The following is a 15,451-nucleotide window of genomic DNA, read 5'->3' on the forward strand; positions in this document are numbered from 1 at the left end:
ACGTCCAACTTTTTAGATATTGGTAGCACCATTGTATGCTTCAATAATTTAATATTAAAGTGGTGTTTTGTCAAGGACATCATGTTGAGTAATTAGGTTTACTCGTCGGCTCAAGTGCTCGAGACACATCTTGCCATCTTGTACATACTCATAGGCAATATCACGACACATGCCACTGGTTAATTTGTCGGTCAAATTCACCATGTCATGAGTTAATTAGTTAGTCGAAATCAACTTCATCAAATACATAACAATTACATCGTTGGATTAACTTATTCGAGATATTTTACGTTTTGGCTCGTCCCATACTAAGCTACAAGGTCTTGTCATTTGGCGTACATGTTAGAGCACTACTAGGATATACACTTAACTTTGGAGTTCCAAAGTAAAGTTTACATTTACCTTAAAAGGCTCCTTCGTGAATTAATTCTAATTTTCACACACACACACACACACACACATATATATATATCCGAGGCATGCTCTCCTCCTTTCGGTGTACGGTGTACAATTTGGTTTATCCTTCCCCATTGGTCGTCCTAAAAGCCTTCTAGGAGCTGTTTCTTGTTTAAGCTCTTTGGCCCCGGTGACTACTCTCCGCCCTTGTCGGACCGGGTCATTACATTATGAGTGAGGGTCGGCAGGTCCTCACAACGATCAAACAGGGTCAATTAAACCTCACGTGGTTCAGGCAAGTGGTGGCACCGCCCCCAACATGTGCGAGGGTGGTTGCCCTCGCCTGTGGCTGAGCAAGGATTCTCTGACCTCATCGGTAAATGAGTCCCCACCCAACCCCCGAGACGCAGAAAAACAAGATGGAAAACACATCATTTGACTATATACTCTTTATATTCGGATTCCGGAATGGCGCGGAGATGTTCGAGCATCGACTCAGGCAAAAACGAAACAAACCAGTAGCAGTAATTGCAAGTAGTGTACTTAAGACATATGATGCAGTGAAGAAAAATAACCTTTGACCTGAACCCAGGACATGCTCGAACTCATACATATGAACATGGGCCTGATACGGGGTTTTGGTCGATGCCTAGCGACGGGAGTAAAATGAGATTGCCGATGATTACTAGTACGAAGACTGAGAGATGTTCGGCCCAATCAGCGCTTCCCTAGTGGTCAGCGAATTGCCGCGAGACGGTTCCTCTTCCACGCCAATGGTTGGTAAATCTTGTTCTTGTTTTCTTCGAACCGAGTCCATGGGAGTTTGTGCTTCGCCATCTTTCGCTTCCTTGAGGCCACTCCCAAGTAATCTCCAGCATTCTGTTAGGATTAAGCAAGAGAAGTGTAAGAGTTCGATGCAGGTATAAAAAGATAGGACTAAATTCCTAGAACAGATGATTATGTACTTCAGTTGTGAAACATGATCAGTGAATTTGTAATATGAATGAGCGATGTTGATATTGACTAAAGAACCTGAAGTCTTAAGATCCAAGTTCACATACCCTGAGACAAAGTCCCTCTTCAACATCACAGATCGGATAATCACTTGGGCAGCAATCGTCGGTCCCGGTGCAGCACACCGCGTTCTCATAAGGACAGCAGCCGTAAATTAGGCAGAGATCATGGAACTCAAAGAGGCAACAGCACGTCTCGTCGCTTGGGCAATATGAGAAGTCTCCGCATTCGCTGGGGGAAGGAGACGGTGGCGGCGGCGATGGCGGGGGCGGTGGTGGGGGAGTTAATGGCGGGGGAGGTGGGGGTGGCGGAACGACTGGAGATGGATGGGGAGACGGTGCAGAAGACTCTTTGGTTGGGTAAGAAGCCATCGCGTTAATGGCACATACACCGTACGGCAGGTCGGTGTTTCTTCGTATCAGGAAGTATCCTTCCGCGCCCCAATCTGTTCCCCAGGAGTTCTTCACAATCCAATAATCTTCGCCACTTTCGGAGCCATAACCAACTATTAGGACCGCGTGGTCGATGTCATCAGGATTGTCGGAACAGCTACCATCGTAGATGCCCTGAAGTGTCGATTTGCAGCATCATCAATCAAATGGTTTGTATGCAAAATTGTTTTCGTGCAAGTGTAGAACACAAGAACATAACGAATCAAGACCTACTGAAGTGTAGAGCTGAAAATCTAATGCGGAGCCGTCCATGCCGACGCTAATCGGCTGTTGAACAACGGAGCAGAGAAGAGCACTGTCCGACGGATACACGTCCACATACCCGTCAATGCTCACCGCTTTGTCATACTCCTCCTGATTGAACAAAATCAACTCTAAATCAGATACAAGTTAATATACTAATGTTATTCATCATGTTTTCCTATGATGTCACACATAATTCCCTCAAGAAAATGCGAATCAAATTCACTCCAAAACAACTCACTCATTGCATTTGTCTTAACCTACATGGCCTGGAGACCAAATGAGACCGTATATAAATAAATTCAGGGGAAATTGGATAAAGATACTTTCTCATCAGTGAATTCAATGAAACATAAGCACATGATGTTCATAAACGAAGATTTATGAACTCTCAGACTTGCACATGCAGGATGTCAAGATAGGAAACATATGGGACCGAACCTCGGTGACGTTGCAGACACCTCCCACGCCGTTGATGCTGGTGTAGGGATAGTCTTCTTCTGAAGCGATGCCGCCGTTGTTGATGACCCATTCGAAGGCGTAGTCCATGTAGCCGCCATCGCATCCATCATTGGTGGTGTCGCAGTCCACGAGCTCTTGCTCCGAAAGGCTGATCAGGTCCCCGGTTTTGAGTGCATTGATTCCTTCCATGGCTCCGGTGGAAGAGAATGCCCAGCAACTTCCTATGATCGTGGATCGAGTGCAAAAATCAAGCGGTATTCGAGAGAAAATCACCCAAAAACACACAACAAATAAGAACCTAAGTACCTGAACTACGACTTCGATCACAATTTGCATCCATAAGATTGAGAACCCATAATTTACACCCTACTGTAACAAAATCTAGCAATTGGTTTAATAATATGCTTGGGAAAACATTTTGATCCTAAAGAATTGTTGATATTATCAGGCGACAGATAACCTAAACACAGGATCAAATTTCAAGTATCACGTTACAAATTGTTGGTTTTGAATCGGGATCTTCAAACACCGAGAATTTTTACTTCGTTCTTCCAGAAAATATGGAGCCGAAAAGCTCTCTCCCTTCTATTTCTGCTAAACTAAATCGCATATATAAGCTACAAGCTCTTTATTTTGTTTCTGCGCATATCTAACCTGCATAGTGGTACAAAACCAGGATGCGAATATTGAATAATCCATACGGCCACAGCCCGATTCCGAAGCTCAATCATTTATTTCTGGTTGATCAGCAAATTTTCTCGTCGTCAACGTCGAAGCGTATGAGAAGAAACTTTAGGGTTGTCAAGTCGAGTGAGGCTTGCCAATCCTCTTCTAATCTTACCAGATTAAATTTTACTAAGATCAGGCAATTCTTTTCTGCTCATTTCTCAGGCATATTTAACTTTCTTAAAACCACTTTCATAGATCAAAACGCTCCAAGATTTCACCATTCCATCCTACTATTTCTAGCCTTCACACAGGCAACACCATGTGACTCCCTCTTTCCTAACAACTTAAGCTTTTACATTTATCGGCAGTCCCGTGAACTTCGCGGGTTTCTCTTACAATTTGGACCTTCTACAGTGAAAATTCTTAAAGACCTCGATGTCCCTTGATTGCTACGATGGATTGCATCGCTACGAAATCAGTCCAAACCCAGCCCTCCAAGCTTACCTAATGTTCTTGCAGCGCAGTGATTGGGTTGAAACCTGGCCACGTTTATCATTAAGTTACCCGACAACACCAAGGGCCCACTAATTATTTTATATAGTCGTATTCGGAAAACACAATTCGATGTTTTTGAACCTAATGGTCTTACCTTCTTATATTTGACCAAACCAATAACATACGACAAAGGAGAATTTCTAGAGGTCAAGTCAATGGCATCTTGTTCACGTGCATGCAGACCATGTTCTCTCACTATCTCACTTGCCAACTATGCAAACAGAATTCTGACCCAAAAAAAAAAAAATTGGAAACAGAATTCGCTAAAATTTTTATCGTATGTTCAAGCATAATAAAGCTTAATATTAAGCTAACACGGCGATTAGTCCGAATCAGATTGAATACAAATCTCAAACTTTAGATACAGCTTGAAGTCCGATTAGACTTGGTGTCTATCTAACTTCGCGCATGCTCGTGTTATAGGGACGATGAGGTGAACAAAGCAAATCACGGCGTTGAAAATAACACGGTCAACCGTGGGTCATTCTGATTTTTGAACTATATATGAACCACTCGATATAAACATATAAATCTAGAAGATAGGATAAGGTATGTTCCTAATGATTTTGTGATGTCAACTTAGAGATCAGTAAAACACACCCCAAAAATTATGATGAAAGAAGCAAAACAAATCAAATTAGCACGTCAAAGACGTACCGCATTCTCCTTGGTCTTTCACACCAGTGACAATGCCATAGTTCCTCCAATCCAAAGAAGATGGTGCCTCGCAAGACTCCACTCCCTTCCTCTTGCTCCTCCTCAAGCTCTCTCTTTTGGTCCTCCACTTTTGGTTGACCGACTTCTTCACCTTGGACAAGTAAAGCTGCTTGAACTCCTCGTTGCTCAGGTCAGCAAACTTGTTCAGCCCCACGCCATGCCTCTTGTCATCGCCTGACCTCTTGCCCTCCCTATTTCTCTCCACTACGTATCTCAAGTTCCTCTTGAAGTTCTCGAGCCGCTTCTCGGCCTCCTCCGCGTGCTTGTACACCTTCTTGTGCTTCGCCTTCCATCTCTGGAAGAGCTCGACGACCCGTTCGTCCGAAATGGCGTCGTTTTGGTCCTGTCCTTGGCCGATGATCGAATACTCACTGGGGAGAGAAGTATGTGACAGAGACAGGTATGTAAGTGAAGCAAAGAAGAGGAAGGCAAGACCTAGTTGATGGTGAGTTCTTGAAGAAGAACCCATGATGTTCTCTCAACTGGGATTGAGAGAACAGTGCTTAACTTGGTGTGAGAGCTGGTCTCTCTCTCGTTGCATAGGGTTTGTTTATAAGATGGGAATTCGCAGCATTGCCTACCAGTCAGCTCAACAACTTCTTTTCTCTTTTCACTTTCCCTGTCCGTGCTTCACCATCCCACGTTTTCAATGACGGATGACAAAAGCTTTAATTCCATTAGATTAAAAATCAACATATTCCACAATGACAAGGACTTTCGAAATTTATAATAAGCAGTTCTTTTCGGAGCTGTATGATCAATCGAAATTTGACTTTTGAGTATCGTTATATATTTCTCTTTGCACTTCTATCGGATCTTTCCATGTAAAAGGTTTTGACAACGGCATGTCAAAGTCATCGAATTTATCGAAATATATACGTAGATTATAACTTTACATAAATTTAGGTACTATAAATTTTGAAACTGCAGTACTTGCTCCACCAGAGGGGAAAAAAGGATAAAATGCAACATTTGGCTAACAATAGGACCCCCATTTAAAACTGTGTATTTTCTTATTTAACTTCTTGAATCCAAAATGGAAGTGTTTCTTGTGAGCCCATGTTAGTAATGTTGGTAGCAACAATGAGGCCAAATTGAAGCAAGGAGGCACTCCAACATATATGATGAAGCTGCTTCTATCAAGGTTTATACATCACAGTCTCTGCATATCAAGCTCAAACAGTGTTTTTAGTTGGCATAGGTCCACATTTTTGAACAGTTCTAACTAGGGTTTTTTTTTTCCTTTTTCTGATGGGTCCTTGACTAGGTAGTTAAGTGGGGGAGAAATCTACCAGTCGAATCCAACTACTCTCTCTCTCTCTATCTAGATGATGTCGTATTAGATTTCGCGAAAAATATTGTATAGACTTATTTATCTAAGAATGTGGTGAATAGAACGAGCCATACATATGAAAGTTTATTTGAGGATATATTTCTCCCATGCATGTTCGTAAAAAGAATATGTGCGAAAATAAAATATGTCTAGATGGGAAATATTTAAATATCATTGACGGCTCATATTTTTTCATGGGTTATGTTAAAAAAATAATATCTGCAGGACATTTGATAAGAAATATTAGTTTTAATTTCAAATTCGTGTTTTTATCTTTAAATTGTTATCGAGTGTTGTTGGGGCACCTCTAAGTTGATCAAAACTCAACGCCAATCGTGAAATTTGAGCGCAACCATGCTCTTCTCTTTGGGTTGGTGCTAGCCCTTGAAATCTTTTCTGTCGATAACTATTCGATACTGGCGGCGCCTGAAAATCGTCGAGATCCTCTAGAATTACTTGAATGTTTTGAAAGGCTCCAATACCTAATTTTACTTTGAAAAAAACGAATCATCTATTTACTATAAGAGAAGCCCCTCTCTAGAATGGAGGCAAAACCTTAGAAAGGGTTAGCACACTAAAACATAGAATCTCAGTGACAAGTAGTCTAGTCTTTTGTTTATGGCCATGTTATGTATGAGTAACATTATTAATTGGATTTTGAGGAAAAAAAACATTATTAATTGGATTTTTTTTTTTTTTTTGGGTCTGAGGATTTATTTAATTTGAAAGTTGGATGCTCAAGATCTGCTAATTATTTTTTATTTATTCCCCATAAATTGGGAATAGCATCAACAGAATCAGAAGTTTCTTCCCTTCTCCGTTCTGAACTGAATTGAAAATCCCACTCTTCCAAAATGAAATAAACAAAAAGGTACAACCTTAACTTTGGTCCGAGCAGAATTTGGGCAGGTACAACTGCCATTCAACTTGCATGAATTACCAGTAATCGAACCAAATTTACTTGGCGAAAAAGCTTAGAATGAGGTCAGGCATGGAGGAAGATTAGATGGGAGGTGGGGCTTTGATTTTCGACGTTGAGGCTTTGTCCGTGAGCTGGTGAGGATTGTTTAGGGAAAAAGAACGTGATTTTCTAGTCAAATCAAATGGGACCATCACTTGCTGCTTTCTTTTTCCAAATAGACAATGTGATAGTAATTGCAAGATTCTAGTAGAGGACAATCCTTCAAGTCTTCACTTCACCAGAATGTCTTTATTTTGCTTAGATCCATTGAATAAGACTTGAGATGAGTCGCTTCCTATGGACATAGATGCTGGTAATGAAAACATGTCTTGAGATTTCAATTTTGCAGTGAGAATTGCGGATTTGGAGATGTTAAACTTGTCATGGACATATCTAGAGAAAAGTGTCAAAAAAGTTCTAAAGCTTTTTGCATTGATCTTAATTCAGTCCTAAACCTTTTTAGTGTCAATTCGGTCTTAAACCTTTGGTTTTGTACCAATTCAATCCTAAATCTTTTGTATTGGTGCCCGAGTTTAGTCCTTTCGGCGAATAGCTATTCACATGTCGAAGGGTGAATTGGCTACCAATGCATAAATGTTTAGAGGCGAATTAACATCGATGCAAAGGTTTAAGGCTAGATGCAAAAAAAGGTTTAAGGCTAGATTGGCATCAATACGAAAGGTTTAGGGCCGAATTGGTAAAAAAAGGTTTATGACTAAATTGGCATCAATGTAAAAGGTTTAAGACTTTTTTGATACTTTTGCTGACGTATCTGAGTCAAGCTCGAAGCTACTCACCCATAGTTCGAGCTCGAGTAGCTTTGAGCTCGACTCGATGATTACTTGAAATTGACTCACCCCATTTCAAGTCGAGCTCAAGCTCAAGGATTTTGAGTCTTTTGTTGAGTCAAGCTAAAGCTCACCACCGCGTAGCTTGGGAAGCTAGCGAGCCTAATCATGTTTTTATTATTTTGCCAAGAAATACATTACAATTACATAAAAAGACACAAAAGTCTTTAAAATTACATGTTGTACCATCACATCACATGTATAAATGCTAGAAAACTATCCGAGCTTATTAAGCTTGAGCTCGAGTACATATATAACTGTATTTAAATTGAGTCGAGCTCTGAGTATTTGGAGTTTCAAGTCAATTCGAGCTCGAGCCTAAATTTTGATACTCAATCAAGCTTGAGTCGAGTTTCCAGCACTGAGGCTCCGTTCGTTTGGCGGAAAATATTCTCCTTTTGGAAAATATTTTCCCGGAAGTCATTTTCCTGGAAAATGTTTTCCCGGAACATAATTTTCCGTTGTTCGGTGATCAATATGAAAAAGTTTTGAAAAATATTTTTCGCCGGCGGCGGCGGGCGGCGACCGGCGGGCGGCGACCGGCGGGCGGCGACCGGCGACCGGCGGCGGCGGGCGGCGACCTTAGTGAAGAAGAAGAAGAAGAAGCTCCGGAAAATGATTTCCCATTTTGAAGAAGCGGAAGTCATTTTCCATAGACTTAGGCTATTTTGTGAGGGGGCAAGGAAAATATTTTCCCACGGAAAACGTTTTCCGACCCCCGAACACCGGAAAACCCGGAAAATATTTTCCGGGAGAATATTTCCGCCAAACGAACGGAGCCTGAGTGAGCGAATCGAGTCAAGCTCAAACTTGACACTTTGTCAACTCAGACTCGATTGCACCCTTGATTATACTACTGATATAGGCTTTTCTGGCAAAGCTAAGAAGTAACAATCATCAGGACTGTGAATGTGTAAAACGTTTCGGCAACTGCACGACAGAGAAAGAAAAGTGCTCAATTCATTGCATCGACTGCTCCAACAACTAGGGCAGAGCATTCATGTTCTGTGGGGCTGAAAGATTTGAATGAGTGGTGAGGACCCCCAAAAGAAAAAAAGGGTCTAACCCTCATATTTTCGTTGTTCTCTTTTACTTCTCCATTTTCTGCAGAATGGAGTTACTGATACAGCTTTAGTCTATCACAAACAGAGACCAAAAATTGGTTCATAGTTTGAATGGTATTTCCAGCAATCGGAGGACGATGGTCAGGTCATCATATCCCGCAAGTCTTCCTGACAGAGAGATGAGCGAATTCATCTTCAGTTATTCCTGCAACCAGACGTGGTTCGCTGCTCTAGGTTCGGTATTCGAGCGATGCATCACTAGCTAGCAAAGAGAGAGAAATACAAATAGAACACTCATATTCCGAGCAATCCACATTAGCATCACATTGTACATAAATATACGGTGTATTGGGAAAAAAAGAAGAACAAATAATCATCTGCCAAAACATTGAAATGAACAATTAGATTGCATCTCAAGCACTAAGATTCTGAGTAAGAAGGTTTCAGCCTTGGAGCTAAACATAAGAATGCTTATTCGATTACCGTAAAGCAGTTTCCTGCGTATTGCCACCTTCATTGCTCGTCACAAAATGGAAAATGACGGAAAATATCAGAAATCTCAAGATATAACAATGCAATATGGTGTATGGTAATTCTTGATCAATGTTGGACATTCACATGATTCATCAAAGCACACAAGGCGCCCTAAGCAAGCATCTCAAAACGTTCCCAGACAGTATGATCAGCATAATTTCGAGATGCATTTCCGACAAAGGATTATTCACTGAATCTACTCGGACTTATCAACATAATCCTTTCAATTATTTCAGCTAACAATTCTAGGCAAAATCAATTCCTTGGTGCAAATCAACAATTTGACTTTGGTAAGTGAAAACAAGTGCAATGCGATGACAACTATTCGAAAAACCAAAAAGAACCTAATTACTTCACAAGGACAAAACTAACCAATAATTTTTCGTTCCTTTCATATGGCAGAGTATTCATCTTCTGAACCACATACTACAAGACCAGTAGATGAATGTCCTTATCCACAAAACCCAGCAACCAAATGTCATGAACAAAAGCCTGAGTTATAAATAGCTTTTACCGTGGGTTAAAGACAAATAAATCTGTTGAAATTTTTCCGTCGATGAGAATCTCCCCACGGTATTAGGTACCAAAAAGTCTCTTGTCAGCATATACTATCCACTAGTCAAAGCAAGGCCCTCTTAAGATTTGATCCTGTAGACACAAACCTTAAGCAAGAAGGCAAGGAGAGTGAGAAATTGACGAGACTCATAGCAGTTGATCTCCCCCAAGGAATTGAATTTTTTAACTCTCTCACACTTGCTAATGCCTCTGCAGTATTCCCCTTCCACCAGACCTCACACTGCAGATCTTCCGTGACATTCTTGAGCAAGCATTTATATCAATGGTGTCAAATGCAGTTGATCTTTCACAGGAAAGTATAACATACACACAAAACTAGATAGAGCGGCAGAACACAAAGAAGCAAATCTTGACAGGAACTCAATATGGGGGAAAAAGAAGATTAAATATTCTATGGCAGGTAAAAAACGGGTTTGACCAGCTGCCAAGGTCATATAAACTTGAGATCATATGCTTTATGCTTTGGACACGATAGTAAAACGAAAGTAACAGTCTATGACGACATAATCCATCACAGTTTGAATTGAAGAAGGATTGTAGGTTAAGAGGAGTTTGGAATGCAGGAATAGAATCAGCCTTACACAGTTCAAAACCTAAGCTCAGTTAGGATATGACAAGGAGATATGGCAAAGACCAAATGATAGAAAAACTAAGACTAAGAGTAGACATCAACTACAGAAGGACAAAGCAAGGGAGCTGCAGTGAAGGGGGTTTCTGGGCTATAGAACATAATAAGAGAATACTAGCTTGGAAAAATTGGAATATCTTTAAATATAGAGATAAAGAAATGACTCTGACTCCATGGTGAATACCAGGCCATCAATTTGATAGGAAAATACCTACATAAATCACTCGTCGACCTCCACTCACTCTATGTGTGATTTACATGATTAGAAACCTCAAAACAATTCTCGACTGACCCAATATGGAGACAATTGACAGTAAAGAACAAAAGATCAGGAAAAGACTCCAGCTTCGCTAATCTTAAAAGTCAGAAAGATCCTGAATAAAGCCCTATAGAATCATCAAAAACCTGATAAGCAATTACAGTTCTTCAGGAGCTACAAACTGCGTGTGTATACCACTGTACGAAAAGCACCAATAATCACAGGTACCTAACCACACATTATTCACATCTAAACCAAACTTGCTGCCTGACTAGATGCAACTTGTTAACTTGATTTAGTTCACAGCTTCACTTTATCACATGCTGCTAAAGTAAGCTCAACATTAAAACTTTGACCGACATACAAATACTGATACCATTTCACAGCTTGATTAAGAGAGAACTTTCTAGATTTCAATTACTTGGACCATCTCAATAGTATTGTTCTTAGCTAGCAGGTGAACGACTTGCACTAATAAGGCAGAAACGAACAAATGAAAAGCCACAGAATTAGCTTTTGTCGTTCCGTGGTGGAAAACAGTGACAGTGAATTTAAGTAAGAGCCAAAAGATTGTTGCACAACCAAACAAAAGAACTGGTAAACTGAAACTCGAGTTTACTCTCATCACAAGAAGAATACACAGTTAAAAGTCTTTCTTTTGTTAAACCTGACAAAAACTCCATGGAACAGACATTACTTTAACTATTGCTATCGCACTTTTGTTCACATTAGAAGATGGCACCAATTAGTTTAAACACCATAGTGAATGAAAACAGAACAACTGCTATTTACTGCTATACCATTTACAATGAATTCGATAAGCAGATAATAAATCATGATATCCAATTTCCAACAAAGATTTTTGCTGTTTTCTCAATTTAAATATACAGTCTACTTGTTTGTAAATTATTCTTATCAAGCAAGATCAACAGCGAAACAAGCAATACAGATACCCACATCGCCGGACTGAAGAAGCCAAAGCACAATCATATTCGTATTACACTTTTGACGTCGACCATTCAAAATCCCGCTTCAAGTACTTAAACAACCACAGCAAAATCAGTTCAAAGAGGGTACACACAAGAAAAAGAAAAAAAGAACTTAACTCTAGTTTAAGTTGCTCTAGGATCAGTCCCAATTTGCCAAACATAAACAAGCTCATCCCAACCAGTACTCCCAAGAAGCCCTTTGACAAGTGCACCCATGTCAAGACCAACCACAATCCCGTCCGTTGGTTATGCCCTCCCCACAAGCAAATCCCCCACCATGTAATCCAATAATAACACAGTCATATTGTACAAGCAAGACAGGATCAAACTCCAACTGGCACTCAGATCCAAATACCATTTCGCAGCTAGATAATGCAAAACTCTTTATAACTCGAACCAGGAGCATCCAATGGTAATTTTTTTTGCTAGCAATTGAAAGACCTGACCTCCTAGATGGAAACAAACTGATGAAAAGCCATATTTATATTTAAAAGCAAGAGATCGATTCGAAAATCAAGCTCCAGGGTAAGGCAGCCACAATTTTGACAATGCATCCTTCATTTCTATGAAGATTAGCCAACAAGGAACTCATAAGAACAAAGAATGCCTAGAAGCGTACTACCAATCCCGCAACACTACAGAAATTTCCACGCAAAATATTACAAAAGCTTAAGGAGGCAATTCCATTAAAGCCATTGTTCTGCCATGAATAAAGAAGAGATCCTCAACATCATCCTGGACTTAGCAACTAAAATCAGAAAGAGAATCGCCTCACTCGGGGACCAGCATTAGACATACATGGGGATCACATTCCTTGTAAGGCTCTACTTTTCTAGGAGAATTAAAAGACCAAAGCTGGGGACAGAGCCCAGCAAAAAGCACTGACAAGCATGTAGATAAGACATTCACCAAAAAAGAAAGAAAGAGAAGAAAGCTAAAATTTGAAAAACACACAGTATTCTCAGAATCTTGCATTTAGATCACTTCAGCTTTAGAAGATAACTATGAGCAATTTCTATCTTCAAATATTTATGAAAGATCGGTTCAGAAAAACTATTTTTGCTGGATCTCCCACACTTATCAACAACAGATTCATATTGCCAAAAGTTTCTATATATCAGTTTCTATCAAAGACTGTCTTTGGCAGAGTTACTGAGCAAAGCTATAACCAAACTCAATGACAACATGAACTTTCGGCCAATAGTTGCACTCAATGTAAGTAGATCATTATAAGTAAAAGTGCCCATTTTGTCCATAAGAAGATCAGAGAATAGTAAGTAACCCAACTAGACACGTCAGAGAGAGGCATTAAAATGACACTTTCAAATCATTTGAAATGCTCAAAAAACACAATTAACAAAGAAAAGATGTTTTGAGACAAGCACCAGAACTATTTTGTCAAAGAAGTTGGAACTCCCATGCCCGGAACAGGTGATATACAAGTTAGAAAGAGTGACCATAAAGTAAGAAGTGTCAAAGAATGCTGCACTAACCAAACAAAGGAACCGATAAAATTGAAAGTCAACCTCATCCTCACATGACAAAGAAGAGGCAGCTACATGGTCTTTCCTTGATCAAACAAGGTAATACTGAAAATTCATAATCGAGACATTAATTTCACTACAGCAACGGCAACTAGATCCTTATAATAAGACTACAAAGCTGAGTTAAAACAATCGCAGCAATAAACAAACACAGGAGAACCATCACTGATGCCATCCCATACAAGGTGAACATAACGAGCGCAAACTCATCATTCTGAAAATGCAAATAGAAATTTTCCCTGCTTCATTGAATCTAATTTACAGTCTATTTATTTGCGAGTAATTTATCAAGATCAACCGTAGAACGACAATTACGCTTTCAAATTTGGCCATTCAGAATCCTGATCCCAAGTTGATACAGCTCAATGAGCGGACGACCCAAAAAAATGAAATTTCTTATCCTAATTCAAGGAGCTCTAGGATCGGTCCCATGTTGCCAAACATAAACAAGCTCGTCCCAACCTGTACTAGCGAGAAGCCCTTCGACGAGCACGCTCATGTCGACGCCCACAGCGAATTCCGTGTGATGATCATACCTCCCCACGAGCGAATCCTCCACCATGTAATCCCACTAGCACACCGTCATGTCGTAGGAGCACGACGCCATCAAGCTCCCCCTGTGCGGCGAGAACCTCACCTTTCCTCACTGCGTACCCGTGCCCGTTGTGCACGATCACGACGCAGTCGTCGTACTTGTTCCAGTCGAGGGAGAGGATCTCGAACTCGTGGGCGGGGATGATCATGGTGGAGCCGGGCTCGCGGACGTCCCAGACGCGGACGGTGCAGTCGCCGGAGGCAGAGGCGAAGACGTCGGCGTGGCGGGGGTTCCAAGGGGCGGCGGAGTAGACGCAGTAGGTGTGCTCCTTGAAGGTACGGAGGCTGGCGGGGCGGTCAACGGTCCAGAGCTTGATGGTGTCGTCCTAGGCGGCGGAGAGGAATGAGTCACGGCGGATGGGTACAATCCCAAATATTATTTTTGAGTAAATTTATTATAGAAGTATAAAAATTTGAGATTTTCGGTAGTTAAAAAATTAATTTTAGATAAATTTATCAACGTATCAGTTTAGGATTTTTCATGATATTAATTTTTAAAAAAACAGAAAAAAAAGGAAAATGAGAAAAAAACCTAAATGGGCTCAGTTTGGGTTATTAACTGAATTGGGTTTGGTTTAGTTTTAGAAAGTATAGGCTTGGTTATAGTTTAGATAGATTTGGGCTGAGTTTGATTTTTTTCTAATTGAAAAAGGGCTTGATGTAAGAGCCCATTTGTATCTACAGCCCAAACCCTAGCTGATCAAGTATCCATGTGAGGACCAGGCCCAAGGGCCCAGACCGTGTCTCCTTTATTAGAACAAATAAATAATAAATAAATCGAAAATAATAAAAAAAATATATAGGAAAAACATATTAGAGTGTGCAGCTTACGTTTAAGCGTGGTGACAATAAAAATAATAATAAAATAATCGAAAAATGAAAATTTGGAAAATGCTTAGGAAAATAGGCCTTGATTAGGTTGTTAGATTTTAATATTAAATTTATCTTAGTTTCATTTAGTTTTTTTTTATCGAATTCTTTCTTTTAGCTTGTATACGTATATTTTAGGGATTTTAATTAATACCTTTGATTTAGTTTAGGTTTAGGAAGATTAATCTTTTAGAAATGAAATTGGATTTTATCTAAATTTAGCTCATCAGGTTGCTGTCATGGGGCTTAATAATAAGGCCAAGTTTTTTTCTTGACTAACTCGTATTAGATTACACTACAAAAAAACACCGGATTAGCGACGAAATTTGCAACGAAAAATTTGGAAAAATCCGTCGCAAATCGAATTTACGACGAATTTTACGACGGAAAAAATTCCGTCGCTACTAGGTCGTCGCAAAATTTTGCGACGGAAAATTTAAAAGTTCGTCGCAAAATTGCGATGAACATAAATTCGTCGCAAATTAGCCACGAATACAATCCGTCGCAAAATTCGTCGCAAATATTTCGTCACAAATTTGCGACGAACTCTATCCGTCGCAAAATTCGTCGCAAAATTCGTCGCAAATTTCGTCGCACAAATTCGTCGCAAATTTCGTCGCAAAATTAGCGACGAATACAATCCGTCGCAAAATTCGTCGCAAATTACATCGCAAATTTCATCGCAATTTCGTCGCAAAATTCGTCGCAAAGTTCGTCGCAAAAATTCGTTGAAAAATGTACTC

The 15,451-nt window shown here is 40.1% G+C and overlaps 1 protein-coding gene and 1 pseudogene across 1 annotated transcript; both read right to left on the reverse strand.

The window, feature by feature from the left end:
- Window positions 1–812: 812 nt before the first annotated feature.
- On the reverse strand, window positions 813–5,047 carry LOC115684765 (low-temperature-induced cysteine proteinase-like). The gene is made up of 5 exons (XM_030609640.2): window positions 4,449–5,047; window positions 2,547–2,788; window positions 2,076–2,216; window positions 1,458–1,976; window positions 813–1,275 (listed from the first exon to the last, which is right to left on the reverse strand). The coding sequence occupies exons 1-5, from the start codon at window positions 4,975–4,977 to the stop codon at window positions 1,132–1,134; spliced, it is 1,575 nt and encodes a 524-aa protein (XP_030465500.2). The 5' UTR covers window positions 4,978–5,047; the 3' UTR covers window positions 813–1,131.
- An 8,420-nt stretch (window positions 5,048–13,467) lies between these two features.
- Window positions 13,468–14,212, reverse strand: LOC115663205 (peroxisome biogenesis protein 7-like; annotated as a pseudogene).
- Window positions 14,213–15,451: the final 1,239 nt, after the last annotated feature.

Source organism: Syzygium oleosum, unplaced genomic scaffold, assembly GCF_021117445.2.
Source record: "Syzygium oleosum isolate NSW1041296 unplaced genomic scaffold, Sole_v2.1 Sole_v2.01, whole genome shotgun sequence".
NCBI lineage: Eukaryota > Viridiplantae > Streptophyta > Magnoliopsida > Myrtales > Myrtaceae > Syzygium > Syzygium oleosum.